Consider the following 25,648-nt stretch of genomic DNA (forward strand, 5'->3'; position numbering starts at 1 on the left):
GCCTGCCTCGACCGAAGCTACCCGGAGAGCGCCCGGCATCTGGCAGCAGCTCAGGGGCTCCCTGGTCCCTTCCGATGACGCACTTTGTGCCCCCCAATTCCCTGCTCTGTCTGAAATGGATTCAAAGGGGATGCCCCCCCCCAAAGCTGGGTATGTGGTGAAGAAAGCAGGGGGGCTTTACCTGGTGCCACGAAATTGCTGGCCACACAGAGAGGGAGCAGGCAGAGGGTGGCGTGCTCCCCTCTCTCCTGGGGAGTCAGAAGAGGAGCTCTCCCTTGGGAAAACCAGCCCCCTCCCAGGGCCGTTCTAGGGCTGTCCCTTTGGAGTACGGAAGTGGGGGGGGAGTGGAGGGGTTTCCTTGTGCTACGCAACCAGCTGGGGCAAGTGCTGAAATGGGGTTCGGGTTGCCAGGTCCCTCTTCGCCACCGGCGGGAGGTTTTTAGGGCAGAGCCTGAGGGCGGGGTTTGGGGAGGGGAGGGACCTCGATGCCATGGAGTCCAGTTGCCAAAGAGGCCATTTCCTCCTGGTGAACTGATCTCTTATCGGCTGGAGATCAGTTGTAATAGCAGGAGATCGCCAGCAACTACCTGGAGGTTGGCAGCCCTATCTGGGGTACATGAGTGCCCACCCTTCAGGGCTGGGGGCATCCCTGTGCTCTGGAGGGGGCAGATCCCATGGGTGCCTGGGCAGGGAAGCAGGGGGGGGGAGGCAGGCTGGGGTTTCAGGCCTGGCCTCCGAACTGGTCCGACTGGTTCCTGTGCCTGCAGAAAGGCATGCCAGTGGGTGAGTCCTGGGGCTGGAGGTCCAGTAACTGAGCAGCAGCCTCCTCCAAGCTGCTGTTTGGACTCTTGGGCGGGGCGGGTAGCTTGAATGCCTGGGAGTTGCAGGCGGGCGAGGTCCGGATGAGCTCTGGCCTGCTTTGCAGGGGCCGCGGGGGTCTGGGCCAGTCGCCCACCTCGCAGGGCTGTTGTGAGGTTCAGTTGCGGGAGCGCCAGCCCCCCGGGCCAGCCTGAACTCCTGCCGGCAGAGGTCTCGGGAAGCCCGACGGCCAGGCGGGGCCCTGGGGAGGGGCGGGCCCGCCCCACTGGCCAGCAGGCCCTGGGGCGGGGCGGCCCGGGGCCAGATCCGGCTGCGAGCGGCGCCATGCGGGGCTCCGGAGGGGTCCAGCGGCCCTGACGGGCATGGAGGGGCGCAAGGCCACCCATGGGCGGGCTCGACGGGCCCCGACGGGGGGTCCCCCAGGCGCTGCTGCCGGCGCTGCTGCTACACCTGGCGCAGGTGAGGCGGGAGGGGACCCGGGCACGGCCGAGCCCTGCTCGCAGCCGCCGGGAAGCGCGCCTCGCCCGCCGACAGACCGACGGGGCGGGCGGGACACGTCCCGCTCGCCGCCCCCGGCCGATCCTGCGCCCTGGGGCCCCGCAGCGCTGGAGCTGGGGGCCGCCCTGGGGCCGGCGTGCCAAGGAAGCCCCCCTCCCCACCCCCGGCTCTGTTTGCGCAGGGCGGGACAGGTGAGCTGGCACCCGGATGCGCCAGTCCCGCGGGCGGCATCCTGCCAAGGGCACCTGCCGCTTCTCTGCGTGGATCGGACTGCACCTGCCCAGGCCCCCGCCTCTCTGTGCCCCCCCACACCCCGTTTCTGAAGCCGGGGGTGGGAGCGGTGCCCTGCCAATGCCCAGCCTGCCCCATAGCACCTGGGGAACAGCCTCTCCCCCCTTTGCCCTGGCCTTGCCTGCCAAGGTGGGGCGGAGGGGCAGGGAGAGCGGGGTTTCCCTTCCCCCCTTGCAGGGGGCCGGCTGGTTCCCCCCCCCTCCAGCCTCAGCCTTGCCTCTTCTCGCCCCCCCCCCGGCCCCCGTGTAGTGTCTCTCTGGCTGTAGAGGCTCTGCCCCGGAAGGGCTGCTTTTCGTCTCCACCCTGGACGGCAACCTCCACGCCGTGAGTAAGAGGACCGGGGCCGTCAAGTGGACGCTGGAGGATGGTGAGCTCCCTGCAGGGGTGGGGGCGGGGGGTGGGGGTGGCAGGGCCCCCCCTCCTCCTCCTCGAGCAACCAAAGCCCCCAGGGCTGCCTCTCGCCCGTCCCGTCCCCCAGTACCCGGAGGGCACCTCCTTTTGGGGGATTGGCTTGATCTGTGCTATAAGCCTGGCTGGTGTCAGACTTCAGTACTTCGTTCCGGGGCTCGACTGGATGCCCTCGCTGACAGCTGGTGACCGACAGCGCTGGGCAAGAGCTCTCCCGATTTTGCCCTTGGACATTGTGGCGGCGGTGTCTCTTCCTCACCTGACCTGGGCCTCCCCCTTCTCTCCTTTAGCGCCAACCCTGCAGGTGCCAGTGGACATGGCTGAGTGAGTGCCTCCTCTGGGGTTTGGCCCAGTGGTTAGGGGGGAGGGGCCGGATCCGTGCCAGGGGGGGGGGGCGCAGGATTCCTGGGGTGGTCCCGGCTGCTTTCTGACCCCTCCTGCAGGGCAGAGGTGGTTGTGTCGCCATGGGCCTCCAAGATGCCGGCGTGGCACGTGGCATGGGTCCCTGGTTCTTCCTTCTTCCAGAGGGAAGCTTCCCAGCACGGGGGTCTTTGGAGAGGGGCAGGGGTGAACAGGAAGAGAAGGAGAAGATGCCAGAGTTGCAGCTGGGAGGGACCCCTCAGCCCTGGCCATGTTCGGAGGCAGGAGAGCCCTGCTGCCTAGGGTTGTCAGATTTTGGGGGTGGAGCCTGAAGTGGGTGGGGCTTGGGGAGGGGAGGGATTTCAATGCCATAGAGTCCAATTGCCAAAGCAGCCATTTTCTCCAGAGTAACTGATCTCTATTGGCTGGAGATCAGCTGTAATAGCAGGAGATCTCCAGCTAGTACCTGGAGGTTAGATAAGAAAGCAGCACGTGGCTCAATACTCAATTCAAAACAAAACCAAGGGTTAATTTATTCAAAATAAAATCATTCAAAAATCAACCAACAAACCAAACCAAAAGGCTATAACATGTAACGAAAAGATAAAATTTCAAAGCAGCCCAAAGGCTTAGGAACATATAATCACGAAGAAAGCAACCAAAATCCTTTTGGCTACATTGAAGTATATAGCCCTTTGTGTGTTCAAAGGTGCTGCCTTAAGCCCTGCGAGGCTGCTGTTTTAAGCCCTGCAAGGCGAATTGTGTGATGTCAACACTCTTACCTTTTACTTTGGTTTGTTGGTTGATTTTTGAATGATTTTATTTTGAATAAATTAACCCTTGGTTTTGTTTTGAATTGAGTATTGAGCCACGTGCTGCTTTCTTATCTAGCTTTCACTATTTTCAGCATAGGTTCTTTCATTCCCTAGTACCTGGAGGTTGGCAACCCTACCGCCGCCACAGTGGCAGAGGGCAGAGAACGAGCGTGGAAGGGAGCCTTCCCGCCTCAGGGCAATTGTGGGGGGCCTAGCTCCGAGCCTCTTTGGCGGCTTCTCCATTTCTCTTCTGGCTGTCGTGTGGGACACACCCCAAGAGCACCACTCTGTCTGCTTCTCCCCTTCCCAGGCCAGCCTTTCTTCCGGACCCCAACGACGGCAGCCTGTACATCCTGGGGGGCAAAAACAAAGAGGGCCTGATGGTGAGTGGTAGATGGAGGGCAGCCCCCTTTCCCCTGGGACCCCTGGCAGGAACCCTGGCTCTGTTGGCTGGCTGGCTTCCTCCATCAGGGGGAGGGCAGGTTTCCAGATCCCTCCCCCATGGGAAAATTTGCCTCTTTGTGGGGCCCCCAATGGGATGCAGCTTGGGGCAGGGGTCTGACAGTGGGAGATTGTCCTGGGGAGAGGCTCACTTGGGGGTCAGCACTTTGAAGCATAGAATCATAGAGTCGAAGGGACCACCAGGGTCATCTAGTCCAACCCCTCACAATGCAGTCAGGGTTCTCTACTGCAGCACTGCAGAACCACCATGAAAGACCTTTCCTTGCCAGGAGCAGATAATTGGGGGGGGGAGGGGAGGGCTTTACTTAGGCCCTCGAGCCCTCCCCTCCCCAGAAGCAGGAAGTTTGCAAGCCCTGGCGGATCGCTGCCTTCTCTTGCTGTTGCAGAAACTGCCATTCACCATCCCGCAGCTGGTGCAGTCTTCCCCCTGCCGGAGCTCTGACGGAGTTCTCTACACAGGTAAGACCTGGGGAGGGGGTCAGCAGCTGGGGAGGGGGGGCGCCTCCGGTGCCAGTTGTCGGAAGGCCCAGAGAGTCTGCCAAACCAGGGTTCTTGTGGCTCCCAGGATGCCTGTTTTCGGCATCTTGGAAGTCAGAGGAAGGGACCCTTTCCCTCTGGGTTTCAGAACGGCAGAAGACCCCAGCCTAGCAGAATTCCAATGAAATCCCAGGTTTTCTTGCTGTTTTTGCATGCATTATTTCTTTTTCTTCTTTTTTTCAATAAAAGGTAGTGACTCTTTGAAGGTTTTCTGCTGGGTTTGCTGGCAAGAGTTCGAAGAACAGAACTCACAGCTAATTTAAGTCATTTGTACTGTCAAAATTGAGGGCTGCAAAGGACTTTTGTTTGATAGATCTTGGAGGTATCTGGAGCTAAACAGTTTCAAAGATTAGCTCTTAGACAAGGAATGAGTCTAGATTCTCTAATTGGATACGGGAGCATATTATCTTGTGATCCCCCACCCCTCTCCCTGTAATGAGTTTGCAGAGGAAAGAGCCTGCAGAGTGGCCCCCTTGGATGGGGGAAGGGACCCCTCTCCCTTTTATGTGTGTGTGTGTGGGGGGAGTTGGGAGGGTGCTCTGGAACACACTGTGAGGGGAGGGGCTGCGGCTCAGTGACAGAGCACCTGCTTGGCATGCAGAAGGTCCCAGGTTCAATCCCCAGCATCTCCAGTTAAAGGGACTAGGCAGGTAGGTAATGTGAAAGATCTCTGCCTGAGACCCCGGAGAGCCACTGCCAGTCTGAGTAGACAATACTGACTTTGATGGACCCAGGAGGGTCTGATCCAGTATAAGGCAGCTTCATGTGTTCATGTGAGACCCTCTGTTTTCCCAGGCAAGAAGGAGGACACATGGTTCGTGGTGGACCCGGCATCGGGCCAGAAGCAGACCACCCTCTCCACAGAGGCCTGGGACGGGCTATGCCCCTCGGCCCCTTTGCTCTTCATTGGACGCACCCGTAAGACCCCCTGTCCCCTCCCCTTGGGCTCGCCCAGCTCCAAGCCTGGCTATGAGCAGGGCCTTCTCCTCCTCAGCCCCAAGGTCTGCCGACAGGATGCCTGATTTGGTCTCAGTGCTAAGTTCTGTGATCTGAATCCCATAGAAAACTCAGGCATGTGACTGTAGCTGTGGGGGGGGGTCGCTTGTGCACGCTCATGCATGCTTATTTTGGCATTAATAACAAGGAGCCTTTCTGGTTTCTGCCCTTCCACCCACAACGATGGCATGTCAAACCCAATCCATGACAGTGCCCACCCCTTTCTTTGGCCACTGCAACCCCCCCCCCCAAAGACACCCACGCTTCCTGTCCACAGAGTACATCATCACCATGTACGACACCAAGACCCGCGAACTGCGGTGGAATGGCACTTACCTGGACTACTCTGCTCCGCTTCATGATCCAAACGATGAATATGGTGAGTTGCGGGTGAGTCTGGGCAGCAGAGGCCACCCCATCCCAGTAGGGAGATTTATTCACCCTCCTTCCTAGGAAAGCTGCGTGCAAAGGCCCCGGGTTTGTCGGGAATTCGATTGCTGGAGGAGTGTCTGAGGGTAACTCAGGTCCCGCCTCCCCCCATGTTGAAAATCTACAAGGGAGAGGAGGCTTCACTTTTTAAATTAAAGCCAAGAGTGCCACGCTAGACACATGAACACACACGAAGCTGTCTTCTGCTGAATCAGACCCTCGGTCCATCAAAGTCAGTATAGTCTACTCAGACCGGCAGCGGCTCTCCAGGGTCTCAGGCAAGGAGTCTTTCATGTCATCTATCTGCCTAGTCCCTTTAACTGGAGATGCCAGGGATTGAACCTGGGACCTTCTGCATGCCAAGCAGAGGCTCTGCCACTGAGCCACAGCCCCCTCCCCACTAAGAAATATGAAAATTTCTTGCCAAGCATTCTGTGGTTCCTATGAGTGCTCTGGTGACCGTGTTCAGCATCAGTGGCTAACCCTCCAGGCAGCCAGACCTCCGGTCTCTGCTGACCCATGCCACCGATTCCCGGCATGGGAGAGCCGGTGGAGCAGCCATGCCGTGTTCTGAGGGGATGGAAGGTGAGAGCTGGGCTCGTGGCCTTGGGCTGGCTTGGGTTTAGGACAGTGTTCTCGGCCTGGCCGCCCAGCCGAGCTCTCGCCTGCCTACCTGCCTGTCTTCCCAGGAATGGCTCATTTTGCTTCGAGCGGAGAGGGGCTGCTGGTGACCCTGGCCCAGGCCAGCGGGGAGCTGCTGTGGATGCAGGACTATGGGTCTCCAGTGGTGGGGGTCTACACCTGGCGCCAGGACAGCTTGCGGCGCCTGCCCCACCTCAACGTCGGCACAGAGAGCCTGCGCTACCTGGCCTTGCGCTCCCAGGGCCTCCACCTCCTCAACTGGAACTCTCGCTCTGCCAAGGAATTTGCCGCCAAGACACAGCTGCTGTGGGTATCGGTGTGGGGTGGGTCAGGCTGCCAGCCTTGGGTTCAGGGGGCTTGGATGAGGGGGGAGAGATCCAGCTCGGTCTTTCACGGCAGCTACTTAAAGGCAAGTGGAATTGGGGTGGGGGAGAGCAGTGGGGACCTGGAGGAGGATGGGGGTCCCTTTCCACAACTGTCCCTGAATGACAGGTGTAGCCAAGCGGGTAATTCTTTCCAGTGTGAGAGCCAGTGTGGTGTAGTGGTTAAGAGCGATGGTTTGGAGCAGTGGAGTCTGATCTGGAGAACCGGGTGGGTTTCCCCACTCCTCCACACGAAGCCAGATGGGTGACCTTGTGCTAGTCACAGTTCTCTTAGAGCTCTCTCAGCCCCACCTACCTCACAGGGTGTCTGTTGTGGGGAGGGGAAGGTGATTGTAAGCTGGGTTGAGTCTCCCTTAAGTGGTAGAGAAAGTCAGCATATAAAAACCAACTCTTCTTCTTCTCCTTCTCCTCCAAGGTAAGCAGTTCCTGCCTGGAATTGGTATCAAGGGCACCTCCCCCCTTGACACCTGCTCCTCTTTGGAGCTTGCTGGGAATCCAGTGGCAGTGAGTTCTAGAGGCTTTTACTCCACGCCAGGCAGAAGGCCCTGGTTTTGCAGGAAGCTCTCCAGTTGTATTGAGATGTTTCTGGTTAGCGCTGCTGCCCTCTCTGACCCCCTCCACCTTTGCCCTTCCCCAGGCCAACGCTCTACGTGGGCAAAGATGCCACATGCCTCTACGCCTTGACGTCCCTGGTGCACGAGGGAGTGGCGCTGGTGGTGAGAGCCTCCTCTCTTTCTGCCTTTGGGGGCCCTAGGGGGAGACGTGGTGGAGCCTGAGGGAGCCTACTGAGCTGCCTCTGCCTCCCACAGCCTCGGGGGGTGACCCTGGCGCGGGTCAGCGGCCCCACTACTGCAGAGGTCACGCTCCAAAAGTCCGGCGAGTGTGAAATCACGCCCAGCACAGACGTCAGGTACCCGCAGGGCAGCGTCACCCTTCCTCCCAGCCGGTGGCTGCTCATAGGTGAGTGTCCTGCCGTTCCTTTCTTCACCAGGGGAGCAATGGTTGCTCTGAGTGCCGCCCTGCAAAAGAGGGCAGGGACTCGTTCTGAGTTGTGCCAGAGGACCTCAGGGGAGATCTTGGCTGGGCTTGTGGAGAAATGTCCTAGCGGTTCAACTCTGGAGCTGGCGACCCACTCGGCGCAGGGGTCCGTGCCATGCGATGGAGGCAAAATGGTTGATCTTTCCCCACAGGGCACCACGAGCTGCCCCCCGTGGTCCACACGACCATGCTCAGGGCCTTTCCCGAGACCCTGAGGAGGACCCCCGAGGCCTTGATGACCCCCACGTCCCCTCCCAGGACACTCTTCGATGAAGTATGTGGCAGGACGGTCCTGAGATAACAGGGACGGTGTATCTCTAAGCTCTGAGTGTCTTCCCTCCTCCTCCCCCCTCCCCAAAGAGCCCCAGCCCACCATGGGTAGGGTTGCCAACCTCCAGGTACTAGCTGGAGTTCTCCTGCTATTACAACTGATCTTCAGCCAACAAAGATCAGTTCACCTGGAGAAAACGGCCGCTTTGCCAATTGGACTCTATGGCATTGATGTCCCTCCCCAAACCCCACCCTCCTCAGGTTCTGACCCCCAAACCTCCCGCCAGTGGCGAAGAGGGACCCGGCAACCCTGACTGTGGGGATGAGGAAGGGCTTTGGGGGCCGAGCTCGGGAGCTGCAGCCCCACTCCCACCCCACCCCCTTCCCGCCTGCTTCTGTGCTCCAGCTTCTGACAGAAGGCGGCCCTGAGGATGGAGCTGATGAGGGGCGATATTCAGCGGAGCCCCCCCTGGAGCCAATGGAGTCTGACCCAGCGTTTGGCCCCTGGGAACTCGTGGCGCCCGGAGTCGTGGCTGTGTTTTTTGGCGGGGGGGTCCTTTTCCTCATGCTCTGGGTAAGCGAGCTTTGCTCCATCCCCCCTCCCATGAATCTTTTGCCCCTGCTCTGCCACCCCAGAGCATAGCTTTCCAAGCAGAGAGGCGCCGTGGCTCAGTGGTAGAGCATCTGCTTGGCATGCAGAAGGTCCCAGGTTCAATCCCCGGCATCTCCAGTTAAAGGGACTAGGCAGGTAGGTGATGTGAAAGACCCTGAGGCCCTGGAGAGCCACTGCCCATCTGAGTAGACAATATTGGCTTTGATGGACCCAGGGTCTGATGCAGTAGAAGGCAGCTTCATGTGTTCATGTGTGTTCAAGGGGAGGGGGGGGACTTGCCTTTCTAAGGTCCGGGAACTTGCTTTACTCTGAGAGCAAAGATGGAGGGAATGTGGGATGTAACCCCCCCCCCGTATGCTCGTGCCCCTCCCCCAGCAAATGCAGCGGCAGAACCGAGATCAGCAGCGGCACCTGGAACGGCGGCTGGAGGAGCTCTTGCAGCACCCAGGGGCCCTGGGGGGTCTGCCTCCCAGGCGCACCCCAGTGGAGCAACTCCCGGCGGCCCCCAGCACTGTGCCAGATATAGCCCCAAGGGGGTCCCTGCAGCAGCAGGAGCTCAGCAGTGGCCTCCCTTCCGCCGAGGGGAAGTCCGACTGCAGCGCCACCCCAGGTGGGTGCAGACCTGTGGGGGAGGGTCCCTTTGGCCTGGCGGCGAGGGGGTATAGGGAATGGAGGGGCCAGCTCAGGTGTGGTTCTGCTCCCCCTCCCTGCAGCGGCAGCAGCAGCGACTAACTCTGAAATCCTCATTGTGGGGAAGATCTCCTTCAACCCCAAGGACGTGGTGGGCCGTGGGGCGGGGGGCACCTGTGTCTTCAGGTAAGACGTGGTCCCGAACATACAGCTCTGAGGTTTGTGCTGGAGGGTTTGGTTTGGGGAGGGGGGTGCAGGTCAAGTCCACGCTCCTGCTGTCGGGGTGGGCCGGAGGGATTTGTGGAGGCGCCCCCGTCCCACCTTGGGCAAAGCGCAGAAGGCCAGGAGCTCAGCAGTGTTGCTGGCAGAGAGTTGTGGGGGGTGGAGGGGAGGTCATGCCCTCCGGGAACCAGTTGCAGGTCCTGCTTGGGCCATCCGCACTCACCGGGGGGGGGGGGCTTCCCTTTGCCAGGGGCCACTTCGACGGGCGCAGGGTGGCGGTGAAGCGCCTCTTGCCGGAGAGCACCCACCTGGTGGACCGGGAGGTCCAGCTGCTCCGCGAATCGGACGAGCACCCCAACGTTGTGCGCTACTTCTGCACGGAGAAGGACCGGCAGTTCCACTACCTGGCCCTGGAGCTGTGTGCTGGGACGCTGCAGGAAGTGAGGCCATGCTCCCTTCGCAGGACCCCCCCCCCGCCCATAGCTCTTTGGGGCAGGCCTTGGGATAGGGTAGTCCCGCTGTGCCGAACCTCTTTGACGTCCGGCCTGGGCAGCGGGATGGGAGAATGGGGAGGGCCGTGACTCCGTGGCAGAGCCTTTGCTTGGCATGCAGAAGGCCCCAGGTTCAATCCCGAGTAGCATCTCCAGTTACAGGAACCAGACATTATAAATCAATTACATGTGCTTCTTAGATTTTAAAATTCCAGCTGTAGCAGTTCCCTTCCCAGAATTAGCCTGGCACTGGTGGGAAGGGAAGGCTTCCCACTTTTGGCTTCCATCAGGTGATTCCCTGTCTTTCTGCTCCCCACCCCACCCCAGTATGTGGAGAGCCCCACCCTCGGCAGCCGGGTCCTGGACCCTGTCTCGTTGCTACAACAAACTATGTCTGGTTTGGCGCATTTGCATTCCCTTGGCATAGGTAAGGGCAAGCCCCACACCTCAGGGAGGGTGGTGGTAGTTTCTCAGAAGGTATTCACTCCCCCTGCCCATGCACAATTAACACTGTGCACTGTGTTGGGGGGGGATCTTGCAGCCCACCGCGACTTGAAGCCCTGCAACATCCTGATCTCGGCCCCCGACTGCCACGGGAAAATCCGCGCCGTCATCTCTGACTTTGGCCTCTGCAAGAAGCTGGAGGCCGGCCGTGAGAGCTTCAGCCTGCGCTCGGGCATCCCGGGCACCGAGGGCTGGATTGCTCCCGAGGTGCTGCGAGAGGCCCCACAGGGGAACCCGGTGAGTGGGGCGCAAGCAGCCTTGTGGGGCACGAGATGCTGAGTCCTGGCCTGCCTTGACTCCCTCCTCCTCCTGGTCTCTTGCAGACATGCGCCGTGGACATCTTCTCAGCCGGCTGCGTCTTTTACTACGTCGTATCTGGAGGGCGGCATCCCTTCGGAGACCGTTTGCATCGCCAGGCCAATATCCTGGCTGGGGCCTACCGGCTGGAGCACCTGCAGCCGGAGACGCACGGTGAGGAAAAGGGGGGAAGGACATGGCCGTGGCTGCGCTCCCAGCTTCAGGGGCCTGAGAGGAATTTGCAGCCAGGCCCCTGCTGGCGAGCGAGAGAGAGGCTGAGCTGTGAGCCAGGAGGGATGTGGGACCTGGCCACAGGTAAACCACGGTTCTCAACCGTTGCCACTACCCCCCCCCCAATCTGCAGTGTGGAGACCATCTGTGTCGCCTACACTGCAGGCATATGGACACAATGAATGTGAAGCGCTCAAGGGGTCTGAGAAAGCGGCATCCCTGAACCTGTTCTTTGCATTGGCTGTCCCCACCCCAGACAACGTTGTTGGCCGGGAGTTGATAGAAGCCATGATCAGCAGCGACCCCCGCGGGCGCCCCTCTGCTGCCTGGGTCCTGGCAAGCCCCTTCTTCTGGAGCCGAGAGAAGCAGCTGCAGTTTTTCCAGGTGAGCTCGTGGGAGAGAAGAAGAGTTGGTTTTTGTGTGCCAACTTTCTCTCCCACTTAAGAAAGAATCAAACCGGCTTACAATCACCTTCCCTTCCCCTCCCCACAACAGACACCCTGTGAGGTAGGTGGGGCTGAGAGGGTGTGACTTGCCCAAGGTCACCCAGCTGGCTTCGTGTGTAGGAGCAGGGAAACAAATCCAGTTCACCACATTAGCCTTCCCTGCTCATGTGGAGGAGTGGGGAATCGAACCCGGTTCTCCAGATCAGACTCCACCGCTGCAAACCACCGCTCTTAACCACTACAAGGGAGCTTTGCACTTTGGAAAGTGAGCTTCTGCTGCGTAGCCCCCCACCACCACTCACAAGCCGGGCCAGAACACAAATGGGCACTGTTGTGCCTGAGTTGAGTGCGAATCCCTCTCTTCTCCATCCAGGACGTCAGTGACAGGCTAGAAAAGGAGCCGGTGGGCGGGCCCCTTCTCAGCGTGCTGGAGGCCGGAGGAGAGGTGGTCGTGAGGGGCAACTGGCGGGCCCAGATCTCCATCCCATTGCAGACAGGTGAGGGCACGCAGAGGGCCTTGGCGCTGTGCATTGGACTGGCAGCACCCCTGGCGACTCGCACCACACAACAGCTGGGGGCTACACTGTGGCAGGGAGCCAGCCAAATTAGACAGATGTGGCGAAAACAGACAGGAGTCTCATGTCTCCTTGCGGGCAGAACAGATTCCCAGCGAGTTTATTCTTCACCACGATGATGTCTTTTTACCGAGGGATGGCAGCTGCCCCATCAACCTGTTGCTTTTCTCCCCAGACCTCAGGAAGTTCCGGGCGTACAAAGGCCAGTCGGTGCGGGACCTCTTGAGGGCCATGAGGAATAAGGTAGCCCCCGACCCGGACTCCGGAGGTTGTGCCATGATAATCTCCCCTGCCCCTGTCTGCACTGTTTCAAGCAAACGTCCAGGGCTTGTGGGCGCCGAGACGTTAGAAATGGAGTTGCTTGGCCTGTGCAGTCTTGCAAATGTACCTGTGCAGGTGCCGGGCTGGTGTGTCAGTAGGGGGTATTGTTCCGTGTCCCTCTTCTAGCCCTGACAGTCTAGCTGGCCCTGGTTCTCCACCCTCCCCTGTGCCAATCAGGTTTCTGAAACCTGGATGTATAAAGAGCAGGCCAAACCCTGCACAACACCCCTGCCTTGGCGGCCTCCTTCTGAGCGGCAGGTGTGGATTTCTCTCGCGCACCCCCACGCCCCCCTGTGCCCCGCCTTCTTCTTCCTCGCTGTGGTGGTTCAGGGACCGATGCATGGAGAGCAGCTCTCTCTCTTTCCCTCCCCAGAAGCATCATTACCGCGAGCTGCCCGCGGAGGTCCAGGAGACCCTCGGCGCCGTCCCTCACGAGTTTGTACAGTACTTTACATCCCGCTTCCCCCGCCTCCTCCTGCACACCCACCAGGCCATGCGGGCCTGTGCCGGCGAGAGGCTGCTGCGGCCGTATTACCACCCTGAACCGTGAATTGACCGAGGCCACGGGGTCTGCAAGAGGCCGGCACCCTGAAGGACCGCTGTCTGAAGGGGGGGGGCAGAGCTGGCTGCCGATTTGCCCCCCCCCCCCCCCGCCCCACTGCTGTGGGCAGCATGTGGGTGTTTGTGCACCCAGGCTATGCCGGTATCCAAAACGCCCGTCTGAGGAAACGGATGGGCCCGAGGCTGTGATTCTCTGTGGGGCGTGTTTCCCTCGCCAAGAGAGGTGGCTGTAGCACTTCTGGTCTGTTTCCCCTTTTTGAAGAGCAAAATCCTGGTGTTCCTTGGGGCCCCTCGCTGACGGCAGGAGACCCAAGACCCAGAAACACCGCTGAGCGGAACCCGTGGCTGTAGGTTGGGGGAGCAGCGATCTTTTGTAACTCAATTTTGTAAATAAAAAAACCCAAACACAACGCTTCCATTGTGGCTGTGATCCAGGAGGAAGAGGAAAGCTGTCTTTGAACTTCCCCTCCTTTGCGGTGGCAGGAGACATCCGTCCCCCCCCCCTCCATGCCTGTGTCTCGTCTTAGGTGCGCCTCCCCGTGAGAAGGGGTGGGAGGCAGGCCCCCCTCTTCTCTGGGGAAAAGAGGCAGGACTTTGAGCCACAAGAAGGGTACACTGGCAGGGGTCGAGATGTGGTGCCCCCACCCCACCCCCAGGCCTCCATTTCTATACAAGAGTAAAGCATCTTTCCCAAGGCTTCTGCCGTGGGAGGCCGCTGTAGCCCCGGCCTCTTTTCCCTGTAGCAACATGAGGAAGAACGGGGAAGCGTGCATGTGCTAAGTGCTGCCACGCCACTTCTGACTTACAGCAACCGTTTGCATTCATGTCCCCTCCACCCCCCAGAATGGTCCTCTCATTAACAGGTCATCCAGCAAAATTCTGCCTGAAGAATGAGGTGTTTCTTCGCGACTCGGCCTGTTGCCGGCCTCAACTTTCCTGACTGTTAGACCCCTGGCTTTCCTTTGAGGTGAAGGGCAGGGTAAAAACACTGCAATCGGATAAGCTAATGGGATGGGATGAGCGGCTTCCTCGGGGACCACATGTCTTGAGATGCTCACCGACCTCCCCCCAAAAAAAAGATTGGTCTGAAGTCAAACGGAAGTTTCAAATCAGCATCACGACAAACAGCAAAGCAGCGTGCAAAATAACTTTATTCAATTTCGGTGTTTAAAATAGAAGCGGGGTGGGGGAGAGACTGTTTTCGGTGCCGGCCGGCCTTTAGGCAGAGGGCTCGGAGCCCAGCAGTCTGTCCACCATGGCTCTGGCAAAGCGCAGGGAGCTGGACAGCTCCTTGATTTCTTTTGCACTGTTTTGTTTCCTTGCACCAAAGTATTCCTGTAAATACATCCACGTTTTTGTTACATTGTGCAACAAATAAATCGGCACGATGATTTTTTACAGTATAGATGATATTCATCATGTGCACAAATGCAGTATAGTTTATGTAGGAAAACGTATGGAATTAATGCACACACGTCTACAAAGCTAAGAGTGAAAAATGGAACCCAATTCCGGGAGAGATATCCGAAGAAACAAAATGGGGAACACACATACATCCCTAATGAGACATATGAGTGTGTGTGTGTATCCTACACATGCACATCTCATGTCTCTAGACCTCATCCCAGCTCTTATGACAGTCCTCTGGGACTTGCCATGTCCATGCTGGCCAGGTGAAGTACTCATGGTACATAAGGGGAGGTGGCCAGATGAGGTCAGGGATTAAGCCCTTTCTCTGGGTCAGATTGTAATTGTTCCTTTGGGCTTGCTTTAGGTCTTTTAGGTGAAACCAAGGCTGTTGCCAGGGTGGGCCCCCTCCCACATACACAGAGCTGGGATTTGCCCCACTGAAGAATTCCCTTGCCCCCAAATCCCTTAAGAACATAAGGACATAAGAAAAGCCACACTGGATCAGACCAAGGCCCATGAAGTCCAGCAGTCTGTTCACACAGTGGCCAACCAGGTGCCTCAAAACCAAGACGACTGCAGCAGCACCATCCTGCCTGTGTTCCACAACACCTAATATAATAGGCATGTGTGCTTCGGCGCTTCAAAGCCCACTGCTTAAACAGTAGGCATTTTTAGGGCTTGTAGAACTTCGAAGTCACCACGGGATGGCGCTAAAGGGCCGGGGAAATCGATTTCACACGAGTGGAGAATGAGCCCTGATCCGGAGAATGTCCGCCGCATCCTCCCCAGGTTGCCTTAGGCGAGGCAAGCTCTCGGATCGAGTCCACCATCTCTGTTCTCCTTGGTCAAAATTAACCAGGGGATCTCTTGACACAGTGCTTTGGCTCTTCTGAAGGGCCAGATCATTGTTGAGAGAGAAATGGAGACGATCTCTTGCACGGCTTCTGACAACTTTGGTGATCGTTCTAAACAGAAACTTCCCAAAAGCATTCTTTAAAAATAAAATAAAAGTCCCAGCACATTTATAGTTGGGAACGTCATTTAAAATATATTGTAATAGAAACAGCAAAACTGAACCTATTTTGCAAAGAGCTAGGCTGAGATTCTACTCGCACACACCACCCCATAATTTAATTTCAACCATCGGATGTAATCTCTATGTATGATACCCCCTTACTGTTCAAACTCTGAAGAGAACAACCGAAAGGAACCCTGCCTGTATAACTTGGCATTGGCTCATGTGTGCGCTCATTTCCCACACCCCCTCTCTTTGCTTGGGATGTGCAAAACAAAGGCGCGTGGAGCTGTGGGAGGTGAAATTGTGTGTCACATGTATTTCCTGACCTGGATGCTCCAGGCCAGCCTGATCTTATCAGATCTTGGAAGCCAAGCAGGGTCAGCCTGGGTCAGTATTTGGATGGGAGACCACCACAGAATTGAGGGCTGCTACGCAGAGGCAGGCAATGGCAAACCACCACTGAATGTCTCTTGCCTTGAAAAATTCCCAGTCTCCCTATAAATCAGCTGCAACTGGGGTGGGGGGTTGTAAGTGTCATCTGGTTCTCCCGGCATTGTTTTCTCATTTCAGCCATCCAATTTTTGCATTGCTCATGATGCGTCACATCTGAATGCTGTTTATATCGCATTGCTTTCTAATGTTGCAATCCAGTCTTGCTGTGTCATGTTGTTGTATGATTTATCCTGTTTCCGCCACAAGGCTTTTAACATTTTTGCCACCTGCATTGAGTTGTCTCGGGGAAAGAGATGGACGGTGAACGAAACACATTAGATAAAATAATTTAATCACTGCTTGGCCTCTATGTCTGCGGAACGTGTGTCAGACCCTCCCTTGAAAAGCACTTTGTGTAGTTCTGGGAGGGGCTGTGGCTCAGTGGTAGAGCATCTGCTTGGCATGCAGAAGGCCCCAGGTTCAGTCCCCAGCATCTCCAGTTAAAGGAACCAGACAAGTAGGTGACGTGAAAGACCTCTGTGCCTGAGACCCTGGAGAGCCTCTTGCTGGTCTGAGTAGAGAATACTGACTTTGATGAACCAGGGGTCTCATTCAGTATGAGGCAGCTTCATGTGTTCATGTGTGGCACTCCATTCACATACGCCAGCAAAGAGGATTGTCGGCTGCCTGTAGCAGAGAGCAAGCCACTCTGGTTTATGCGCCTGCTTTGGAGTCGTAGGACCAAACAACATGGGATGTTGAGAATTTGTGATGGACAGGACAATCCTAGGCGGTTATTCTGGACTAAGCCCATCGAAGTGGATGGGTTTTTACTAGAATAAGGGTACATAGGATCCCACGGTGGCTCTCGTGACGTGTGCTCAGTGCAGTAAGAAGCAGCTAGAACATAAGAAGAACATAAGAAAAGCCCTGCTGGATCAGATCCAGGCCCATCAAGTCCAGCAGTCTGTTCACACAGTGGCCAACCAGGTGCCTCTAGGAAGCCTGATTTGGATCAGGGGTCTGGCATCAAGCAGAAGTAGCTGAACTCCCCACCCCAATTTCATAGCAAATTCTACTCCATCTACTTTTGGTCCTCTCCAATGGCTGCTTTTTGAAGGAGGAGGAGGAGGAAGAGGGCTTTCTCTACCACTTAAGGGAGACTCAAACCGGCTTACAAGCACCTTCCCTTCCCCTCCCCACAACACACACTCTGTGAGGTAGGTGGGGCTGAGAGAGCTGTGACTAGCCCAAGGTCACCCAGCTGGCTTCAGGTGGAGGAGTGGGGAAACAAATCCAGTTCACCAGATCAGACTCCACCGCTCCAAACCACCACTCTTAACCACTACACCACGCTGCTTTTTAAAACACATGTCCGATCTGATCAGGTATTCTCAACGTTTATTTGAGCCCTTTTCTGGGAACGTCTCTCTGCCTAAAGTGTGTGTCTCTCTGTGTGTATTGTAATGGTATCAAGAGCCATACTTAGCAGCCAATGTTCCCCCTATGCGGAATATAAATCACTTGAAACAGGAAAATAAGGAGCCGCAGGCAGACGAGAGAGGGAGAACCCAGATCTCCCCCCCTCTCTCTACAGCATCATGTTAATTTGTGTCCAGCATAACTTTAATAGTGCAAAAGTTTCTCATCCAAATACATTCACTTTTAGATCCAGGATCTCTCACGCACGGCATCGCTCTCATCTCCAAAAAAAGATTTTCCCTATGGCCCCCAATGTGCAAGTGAGCTGGGCGGGTGGGGGGGAGAGATAGGAAGAACAGCCAGAGACCTCTGGGCATGTGCAGAAGGCTTCCCGGCTGCATTCAGAGTTTGGGCAGGATCATAGGCTGGGTGCAAGAATGGAGGCGGGCTGGATCTGGGCAGGCTGCAGGGAGGAACTGAAAGGGGAGTCTGGAGGGCAAAGCCCAAAGAAGGAATTGCGGGGCGGGGGGCAGCAGGGGGGGTAGCGACCAGCCTCCAAGTGGGGCCTGCAGTTGTGTGGGAATCCCAAATGGTCTCCAGTCTGTGGAGATCAGTTCCCCTGGAGTGCGGGCTGTGGGCCATTATATACCCCACCGAGCTCTCTCCCCAAACTCTCCAGGCAGTGCCTCCAATTCTCCAGGGGTTTCCCAAACCGGAGTTGGCAACCTTAGCAGGGCGGGGAAGGTACAGCAGAGGAGCCGCCGGGGCAAATGGCGGGCCCTCTGAGTGGCACCCTCTTGAGTGGCACCCACTTCCTAAGAGCTGAGTTTGAGAGGCCAGGGCACAGCAGCCGAGCGGCGGGCAAAGCAAAGTGGAGGGCGACTCCTCGCAGGCCTTCAGATTGGGATGTACGGATCCGTCGAGGCAAGGGGATTTCATATATGCACACCCCTCTGGGCAGGAGACGCCACTTCCCTCCGAGCCGACCTCCAGCGGCCAAAGAGCTCTATAGCCTCTTGTAGCGGTAGATGTGGTACCGGCAGCAGGGGCAGTAGTGGTCCACGTCCTTGCAGCATTTGGAGGCAAAGGGGATCAGGCAGCACCCCAGGCAGCAGCTGGAAGAGAGGTGGGGTGGGTGGGAGGAGACGGTGTTAAGATCTCAGACTAATTCACATGGTAGAGAACAAAGGAAATGGTCTTAAACCGAGGGCGCTTTCGCACAGGCTGAATAATGCACTTTCAATCCATTTCCAATGCACGAAAGAGGCCATTTATGCATGGGAGGTTTTGCCTTGGATTTGCTGCCTTCTTGATGCACATTTTCCCCATCTGAATTCTCAAAACTCTGCATGGGGGTTTATTGTTGAGTTTTGAGGATTTGGATCCAACCCAGGAAGGCACAGGTATTATTTTTAACAGCTCTTACCCAACCATGCACATGCAAGTGCAGAGTGCGTATGTCAGAGATCCCACGCGGAAGACGACCTCCGTGGTAATGATCTGGCGGCAGCAGGGGCAGATGGTCGAGGCGGGTGAGCTCGAGAAGATCCCAGCGACAACGACTGGCGGCTGGCTAGCCCCTGAGCAGCAGCCTGATGGTAAGAGGGGCAAATGGTTTTTGTTCTTCTTGCAGACGGTTAGACCTCACCTCGGGTGCTGTGTTCAGTTTTGGGCACCGCAGTTTTAAAAGGATGTAGACAAGCTGGCATGTGTCCAGAGGAGGGCAACAAAGATGGTGAGGGGTCTGGAGACCAAGTCCTATAGGGAAAGGTTGAAGGAGCTGGGTATGTTTAGACTGAGAGGGGATATGATAACCATCTTCAAGGACTTGAAGGGCTGTCATATGGAGGAGGGGGCCGGGTCGTTTTCTGTTGCCCCAGGAGGTTGGACCAGAACCAATGGGTTGAAATTAAATCAAAAGAGTTTCCGTCTATACATTAGAAAGAATTTTCTAACAGTTACAGCGGTTCCTCAGTGGAACAGGCTTCCTCGGGAGGTGGCGGGCTCTCCTTCCCTGGAGGTTTTGAAGCAGAGACTAGATGGCCATCTGTCAGCAATGCTGATTCTATGACCTCAGGCGATTATGAGAGGGAGGGCATCTTGGCCATCTTCTGGGCATGGAGTAGGGGGTCACTGGGTGTGTGTGTGGGGGGGGAGGTAGTTGTGAATGTCCTGCATTGTGCAGGGGGCTGGACTAGATGACCCTGGTGGTCTCTTCCAATTCTATGATTCTATGAGTCCCATTTAACATTCCATTACAGATCTGCCCCACTATTTCAGCACAGCAGGGTTTATCATTCAAATCATCTGCCTGTTAAAGGGTCTTCAACTGATCATCTGCCTTTTCATGAATTAAAAGCATCAGTTAAAAAAAAAACTGTCATGAAAGTTAAGAGATGTGCTTCGTTTTAGATGCCAAGCCTGAAGGAGGCATGAGGACTAATAGAAGTTTCTATTTGCCATTGGAAGGAAAGGTAGTTAAATTTAAGCCTGGCGTACAGAGCAGGTGAGCTGGGAGGTGGTGGGTCTCAGCCCCACGTCACACTCTGTCAGCCTACCCTACCTCACAGGGTTGCTGTGAGGATAAGACAGAGGAAAGGAGAATGATGTAAGCTGCTTTGGGCTCCCATCGGGGAGAAAGGCGGCATATAAACAAACTAAATAAATAAAGACATAATTTCCCCCATCCAAGAGAAAGGTTTCTGGCACCTACCTGATTGTCCTTTGTCACAATGGACCTCTTCCAATGAATAGGGTGGGGGAGACGGACATTCGTCATCAATAATTTCCATGGTGTAGGAATAGTTGTCTAGAGCGGGAGAGAAGGAAGGCAGGCAAAATGGGCACTTTGCACAGAGACGGCTCAGCTAAGAACGGAAATGACCCCCATGTTGATCTGCTTTTGGGTCCTTCTGAAAGGAAATGGGGGCCAGGCTGGCTGCCACCCCCCAAACCTTGCTTGCGAATAACTTGCAGGTCGGGTTGATCCATCGGTGGAGGAAGGCTGGGCAGAAAGGTGGCCAGAAGCCCGGGACCAAGCAACACGTTCAGCTGCATCTCAGTGCGCGGCTGGTGCAGGCGTGCACATGGCAAGGATGCTTTCTTTCTCTTCCCGCGCTTAGAATCTGGAATCCTTCTCCTAGCATCTTATTTCTCTATGTGCAGGGGGGATGGTTTAAGAAACCACCCAACCTCTGCTCACAAACAACCCCCCTCCACCCTCCCACATCAGAAGGAGGATTCCAGAGCAGTCTTCCTTCCGACACGCTTTCTATGGGGGTATTTTTAATTTGAGGTTTGGTTTCCCCCCCTCAGCGCAGCGAAATATGCGTCCAGTCCAGGAAGACCTACGCCCCAAAGATTCTGATGCAACTTGGATGCATCTTAAAATCTGGCATTCGGGCAATTGTGATTCTGGCCGACTACGTACCTGAGGTTTCGTAATGTTCTGGTGCGCAAGGATCTACTGCAAATGGATCCGAGCTATATGACGGCGCGTACGGATCCGAGCTATATGACTTTGGCGCGTACAGATCCGAGCTATATGACTTTGGCGCGTATGGATCTGAGCTGTAGGATTTTGCAGTGTATGGATCCGAGCTGTATGATTTTGGGGCGTGCGGATCGGGGGTGTATGATTTTGGTGCATCTGGGGGAGCATAGGATTTTGAGGGCTGCGGTTCTGGAACATACTGCTTTGAGGCCTGCGGCGCTGCGGTGTATGATTTCTTGGCCTGTGGTGCCGGGTACAATTCTGGTGTGTATGATGATGAATATCCTGGAGCGTAGGGGGCTGGAGGACGTTTCAGGTCGGCCATTGGAAAGGAGACATTCTCCTTCTTCTGCTCCATCCTTTTGGTTTGTCTGTGAAAGATACAACAGAGTGAAGATGAGGCTTTTGAGCCAACCTTTGGCCAGACTAGGGGGAGAGACCTGAGGCTTTACAGCGGGGTGGGGGTGGGGGTTGGGGTTCGGCTTGATTCTCTCATTCTGCGAATGTCTGCCTGACATTTCGCACTCTCTTCCATCGAAACAAGGGCCTAAAATGCTTTCCTGGGAAAACTCTATTAGCCAGGCAAAGTCACAAAAGAGTTCCTTCATCCACCAATTCCCAAGGGGAAGAGATAGCGAACATCCTGGCTACTGTATTTTGGACCAGCTGGAGTTTTTGAGCCCTTTTCAAAGTCAGACTTGTATTCAAAGCCATGTGGTACAATCATAGAGTTGGAAGGAACCACCAGGGTCATCTAGTCCAACCCCCTGCACAATGCAGGAAATTCACAACTACCTCCCCCACACACACCCAGTGACCCCTACTCCATGCCCAGAAGATGGCCAAGGTGCCCTCACTCTCATGAACAACCTAAGGTCATAGAATCAGCATGGCTGACAGATAGCCATTAGCCTCTGCTTAAAAACCTCCAAGGAAGGAGAGCTCACCACCTCCAAAGGAAGCCTGTTCCACTGAGGAACCACTCTAACTGTTAGAAAATTCTTCCTAATGTCTAGATGGAAACTCTTTTGATTTAATTTCAACCCGTTGGTTCTGGTCCGACCTTCTGGGGCAACAGAAAACGACCCGGCCCCCTCCTCCATATGACAGCCCTTCAAGTCCTTGAAGATGGTTATCATATCCCCTCTCAGTCCTCTCCTCTCCAGGCTAAACATACCCAGCTCCTTCAACCTTTCCTTGTAGGATTTGGTCTCCAGACTCCTCACCGTCTTTGTTGCCCTCCTCTGGACACATACCAGCTTGTCTACCTCTTTCCTAAATTGCAGTGCCCAGAACTGAACACAGTACTCTTGGTGAGGTCTGCTTGGTGAGAGCAGAGTAAAGAGATACCATCACTTCCTCCTTATCTAGGAGAGAATCGCAGCTGGGGTAATGGCCAGCTGAAGTTCTCCTGCAGCATCAACACAGGCCCAATTTTCCCAGCCAAGGTCCTCCCTCCCTCAGGGCAGCCGAGGCAGTTTGGGTTTCAAAACAAGGGTGGAAACCAGATGGAAATGGGAGCTTACAGGACGGTTATCAAGGATAAGACGGCAAAGAGGAGAACATTATTTGCTGGAGGTAAAAATACAAGGAAATAGTTTAAGAGATAAAGTGGAGCCTCTGCCGAGCCAAACTCCCTTGAGCACCGCCTCGCGTTGGATCGTGTCCCTCTGTTCCTTGAACAGCTGACCTTTCATTCAGCACAGGGAACCTTCCTCAGTACTAACCAGGCCAACCCTGCTTAAGCTTCTGAGATAGAGCAAGGTTGGACGAGCCTGAGCCATCCAGGTCAGGGCAGACAAACAGAGGTAGTTTGCCATTGCTTGCCTCGACGTAGCGTCTCCTGACTTCCTTGGTGGTCTCCCGTCCAAGTCCTAACCAGGGCTGCCGGTCTAAGTAGACAATACTGACTTTGCTGGACCGAGGGTCTGATTCAGTAGAAGGCAGCTTCATGTGTGTTCATGTGAGCATGCAGCGACCGGCTGTGTTTCCCCATGGCTGTTGTCAACACCTTCTGGCTGTGGTGGTTCGGTGCAACAGGAAAAGGACAAGATGATTCTGAAGGGGCCAAGCGCTGGAGAGGATCCAAAGCCCTTCAGCGTGCTAGGGGAAGGCAGGGCGACTGTGCGGAAGAGTGGGAATTCCCCGGGTTTTCATCTTGCCATGCTGTGACCTCAGTGCAGCTTGACTCGATTCGAGGCGGACTTGCTGAATTGCAGCAAGAAGGAAGGTGTCAAGCTTCACCCCCGCCTGCTTGTAAAAACGATAAGAATTTTCCCCTAATTATTTATATTAATTGACCGTGTAATCATGCATGACAACACCTCTTCTGATTTCCATTCTGGCGTGGAGATCCCTTCGCACCTGCTGATTTGTATCGTTCCTCTGGCCTTATCTGTAATCTAACACTTTGGGTTGGAGGAAGGGGAGGGTGAATCAAAAGCATCATGTCTAATTTAGTAACCTCCACCACCACCCTGTCTATTTTTCTCCATTCCAGTCCCAATATAAACACTGTAGGATTTGTTAGGCGGTGTGAAGAGGTAATTCCGTAATTATTACCTTTAAACTGAAATTAACCGTTGCCGATTTCTCTTAACATGTTGTTGAATTCATAGGTATTAAGAATAATATTGCATTGTAAAGTTTGGAGTCCCTATTTTTCTGAGCTTGGGCGGGTGGGAAAGCTGGACATCTCTGAAATGAAAGAGTGACCAAGAACATCCACAAGTTGTCATTCAAAAACGTTGCTTGGTTTCTGACATAGACGCAGCTCCCTTTTAGCTCCAAATGTCAGACAAGCTGCTTTTGTGGGAAGGTGTTCAAAGCTCATCATTGGCACCTTGGTACTTTAGCAAGCAGCAGTGGTATTTATGTGAGACAATTGTCAAATAATTTGTTTCCAGACATCGGCCTTTTTTACAATGGGACGGATTTAAGCCAAGCAGGTGTTTGTTTCCTACAGGTGAGCTAATCAAGGGTAGGGTTGCCAAGTCCCTCTTCGCCACCAGCGGGAGGTTTTTGGGGTGGAGTCTGATGAGGGCAGGGTTTGGGGAGGGGAGAGACTTCAATGCCATAGAGTCCAATGGCCAAAGGGGCCATTTTCTCCAGGTGAACTGATCTCTGTTGGCTGGAGATCAGTTGTAATAGCAGGAGATCTCCAGCTAGTACCTGGAGGATGGCAACCCTAGTCATGGGTCATATCCAGATTAATGCAAGTGGGAATCAGAACGTTGATTCCTTGCGGCCCTGTCCGTAGCAGACAGCGTTGGCCATGTAATGCCAGTGAGCCTACATGCTTACTTAGGGATGGAGGCAAGAGGAAACAGAAGCGGTTACAGAGACCGAGTTAGCAATCTGCACAGATGCCAGAAATATAACACCTGCTATTTTTGAGCACCCCCTCCAATATGTCACAGAGGAGAACCAGGAAACTACACAATACAAAAATCCTTCCTTTTTTGTGGCCAGGATTGCTCCCCAGCTATGCCCTCGCTTCCTCAATTACAACACATAGGGGAGAGGAGAGATCTCAGTGGGGTACAATCAATGCCCTAGAGTCCACCCTCCAAAGCAGCCATTTTCTCCCAGGGAATTGATCACTATTGCTTGGAGATTAGTTGTAATAGCAGGAGATCTCCAGGCCCCATCTGTGTGTGTGTGTGTGGGGGGGGGGGTTGGCAATCCAACTCTCCAACAGACAATTCCCCTTTCATATAGACCTTCTCAACTCTCTTCTTCTACACCATGCTCAAGCATCATCCAGACTCTTATTAAAAAGTTGTTTTTAATTTAAGGTGACTTTACAAAGTCATGTTTTTTGCCTATTTAGGAAGTCCCCTGAGTATGAAGCCAGCTGGGTGACCTTGGGGCAGTCACAGGTCTCTCAGAACTCTCTCAGCCCCACCTCCCTCCCAAGGTGCCTGTTGTGGGGAGAGGAAGGGAAGGTGAGTGTAAGCCAGTTTGATTCTCCTTAAAAGGTAGAGAAAGTCAGCATATAAAAACCAACCTTTCTTCTGTGTAGAAGACCTGACCATGTCTGTGGGTGGTTCGGGGGCCAGATGCTTTACTATTGGATATAGGTGGTTATTTGTGGGTCCCCGATTGTGTGCCCGGTTGGCGTTGCTAACCCTCATGACAACCCTGGGATTTCTGTCGGCCAAATTCTCCCCATCAATGCAATTCTACAGTTGTCATAATCCAAAAAATACACACACACCCAAACAGAACGTAAGTCCCAGATTGTTATCCCATGGGCAGTCTTTGTTCTTTTTTTAATGCCTACTCTTTGAGGCATTTTAATAAGGTGCTGTTATCATATTTATGACTAGGCATATGGTACAGGAGAGGGTGTGTTTGCCTGACCCTGAAGCTTAACTTCCCCCAAAGGGATTATTCAAGAGGAGGTACCCCATTTCTGCTCTGTTGACACCCGTTTGTCAAGATACCCTGCTTTTTCTTCATAGAAAGGTTGCCTCTAGGGAAGCCGGATGAGGGTTTCCTAGAATTATTTTCTGCCTCGGCTTTCTATGAAATAAATAGTCCTCTGAGGAGGAGGGGGGTATAAAAGTGGTCTGCGGTTGGTGGGCCAGAGGTTCCCTGCCAAGCGTTGGGGCAGCCACCATTCCCCTGTGCTGAGAAGATGCAAGAGGGATCCGTGATGACCAAGGATTGGGCCAACTCTTTCTATGAGGGAAAACCATTGGTTCAAGATCTGAGAGCTCTTGGTGTAGCGGTTAAGAGTGGTGGTTTGGAGTGGTGGACTCTGATCCAGAGAACTGGGTTTGATTCCCTACTCCTCCACATGAGCGGCGGAGGCTAATCCGGTGAACTGGATTTGTTTCCCCGCTTCTACACATGAAGCCACCTGGGTGACCTTGGGCTAGTCACAGCTCTCTTAGAGCGCTTTCAGCCCCACCTACCTCACGGGGTGTCTGTTGTGGGGAGGGGAAGGGAAGGGGATTGTAAGCCAGTTTGATTCTTCCTTAAGTGGTAGAGAAAGTCAGCAGATAAAAACCAACTCTTCTTCTTCTA

At 55.0% G+C, this 25,648-nt stretch overlaps 2 protein-coding genes across 2 annotated transcripts; one reads left to right on the top strand and one right to left on the bottom strand.

Moving 5' to 3' along the window:
• Positions 1–1,203: 1,203 nt before the first annotated feature.
• Positions 1,204–12,828, top strand: ERN2 (endoplasmic reticulum to nucleus signaling 2). Its single transcript, XM_056866553.1, has 22 exons — positions 1,204–1,508; positions 1,875–1,975; positions 2,307–2,340; positions 3,502–3,574; positions 4,040–4,112; positions 4,986–5,108; positions 5,464–5,580; positions 6,305–6,563; positions 7,278–7,356; positions 7,450–7,600; positions 7,831–7,952; positions 8,355–8,522; positions 8,937–9,171; positions 9,275–9,377; positions 9,664–9,853; positions 10,232–10,331; positions 10,446–10,645; positions 10,732–10,879; positions 11,193–11,320; positions 11,756–11,879; positions 12,133–12,200; positions 12,652–12,828. Exons 1-22 carry the CDS (start codon positions 1,204–1,206, stop codon positions 12,826–12,828), a joined length of 3,078 nt encoding a protein of 1,025 aa, XP_056722531.1.
• A 5,299-nt stretch (positions 12,829–18,127) lies between these two features.
• On the bottom strand, positions 18,128–20,972 carry LOC130492845 (lipopolysaccharide-induced tumor necrosis factor-alpha factor-like). Its single transcript, XM_056866632.1, has 4 exons — positions 20,552–20,972; positions 19,835–19,930; positions 18,548–18,713; positions 18,128–18,236 (listed from the first exon to the last, which is right to left on the bottom strand). Exons 1-4 carry the CDS (start codon positions 20,970–20,972, stop codon positions 18,128–18,130), a joined length of 792 nt encoding a protein of 263 aa, XP_056722610.1.
• Between the last annotated feature and the right edge of the window lie 4,676 nt (positions 20,973–25,648).

Source organism: Euleptes europaea, chromosome 21, assembly GCF_029931775.1.
Source record: "Euleptes europaea isolate rEulEur1 chromosome 21, rEulEur1.hap1, whole genome shotgun sequence".
Lineage (NCBI taxonomy): Eukaryota > Metazoa > Chordata > Lepidosauria > Squamata > Sphaerodactylidae > Euleptes > Euleptes europaea.

Excerpts from the sequence above, each read along its gene's own strand:
- ERN2 (XM_056866553.1), top strand. The coding sequence starts at position 1,204 with ATGGGCGGGCTCGACGGGCCCCGACGGGGGGTCCCCCAGGCGCTGCTG. Across the intron at positions 7,953-8,354 it reads CCAGGACACTCTTCGATGAA|CTTCTGACAGAAGGCGGCCC; the intron begins GTATGTGGCAGG and ends TCTGTGCTCCAG. Across the intron at positions 8,523-8,936 it reads TCCTTTTCCTCATGCTCTGG|CAAATGCAGCGGCAGAACCG; the intron begins GTAAGCGAGCTT and ends CCCCTCCCCCAG.
- LOC130492845 (XM_056866632.1), bottom strand. The coding sequence starts at position 20,972 with ATGGAGCAGAAGAAGGAGAATGTCTCCTTTCCAATGGCCGACCTGAAA. Across the intron at positions 19,931-20,551 it reads AGAACATTACGAAACCTCAG|ACAACTATTCCTACACCATG; the intron begins GTACGTAGTCGG and ends CTCCCGCTCTAG. Across the intron at positions 18,237-18,547 it reads ACTTGCATGTGCATGGTTGG|CTGCTGCCTGGGGTGCTGCC; the intron begins GTAAGAGCTGTT and ends CCTCTCTTCCAG.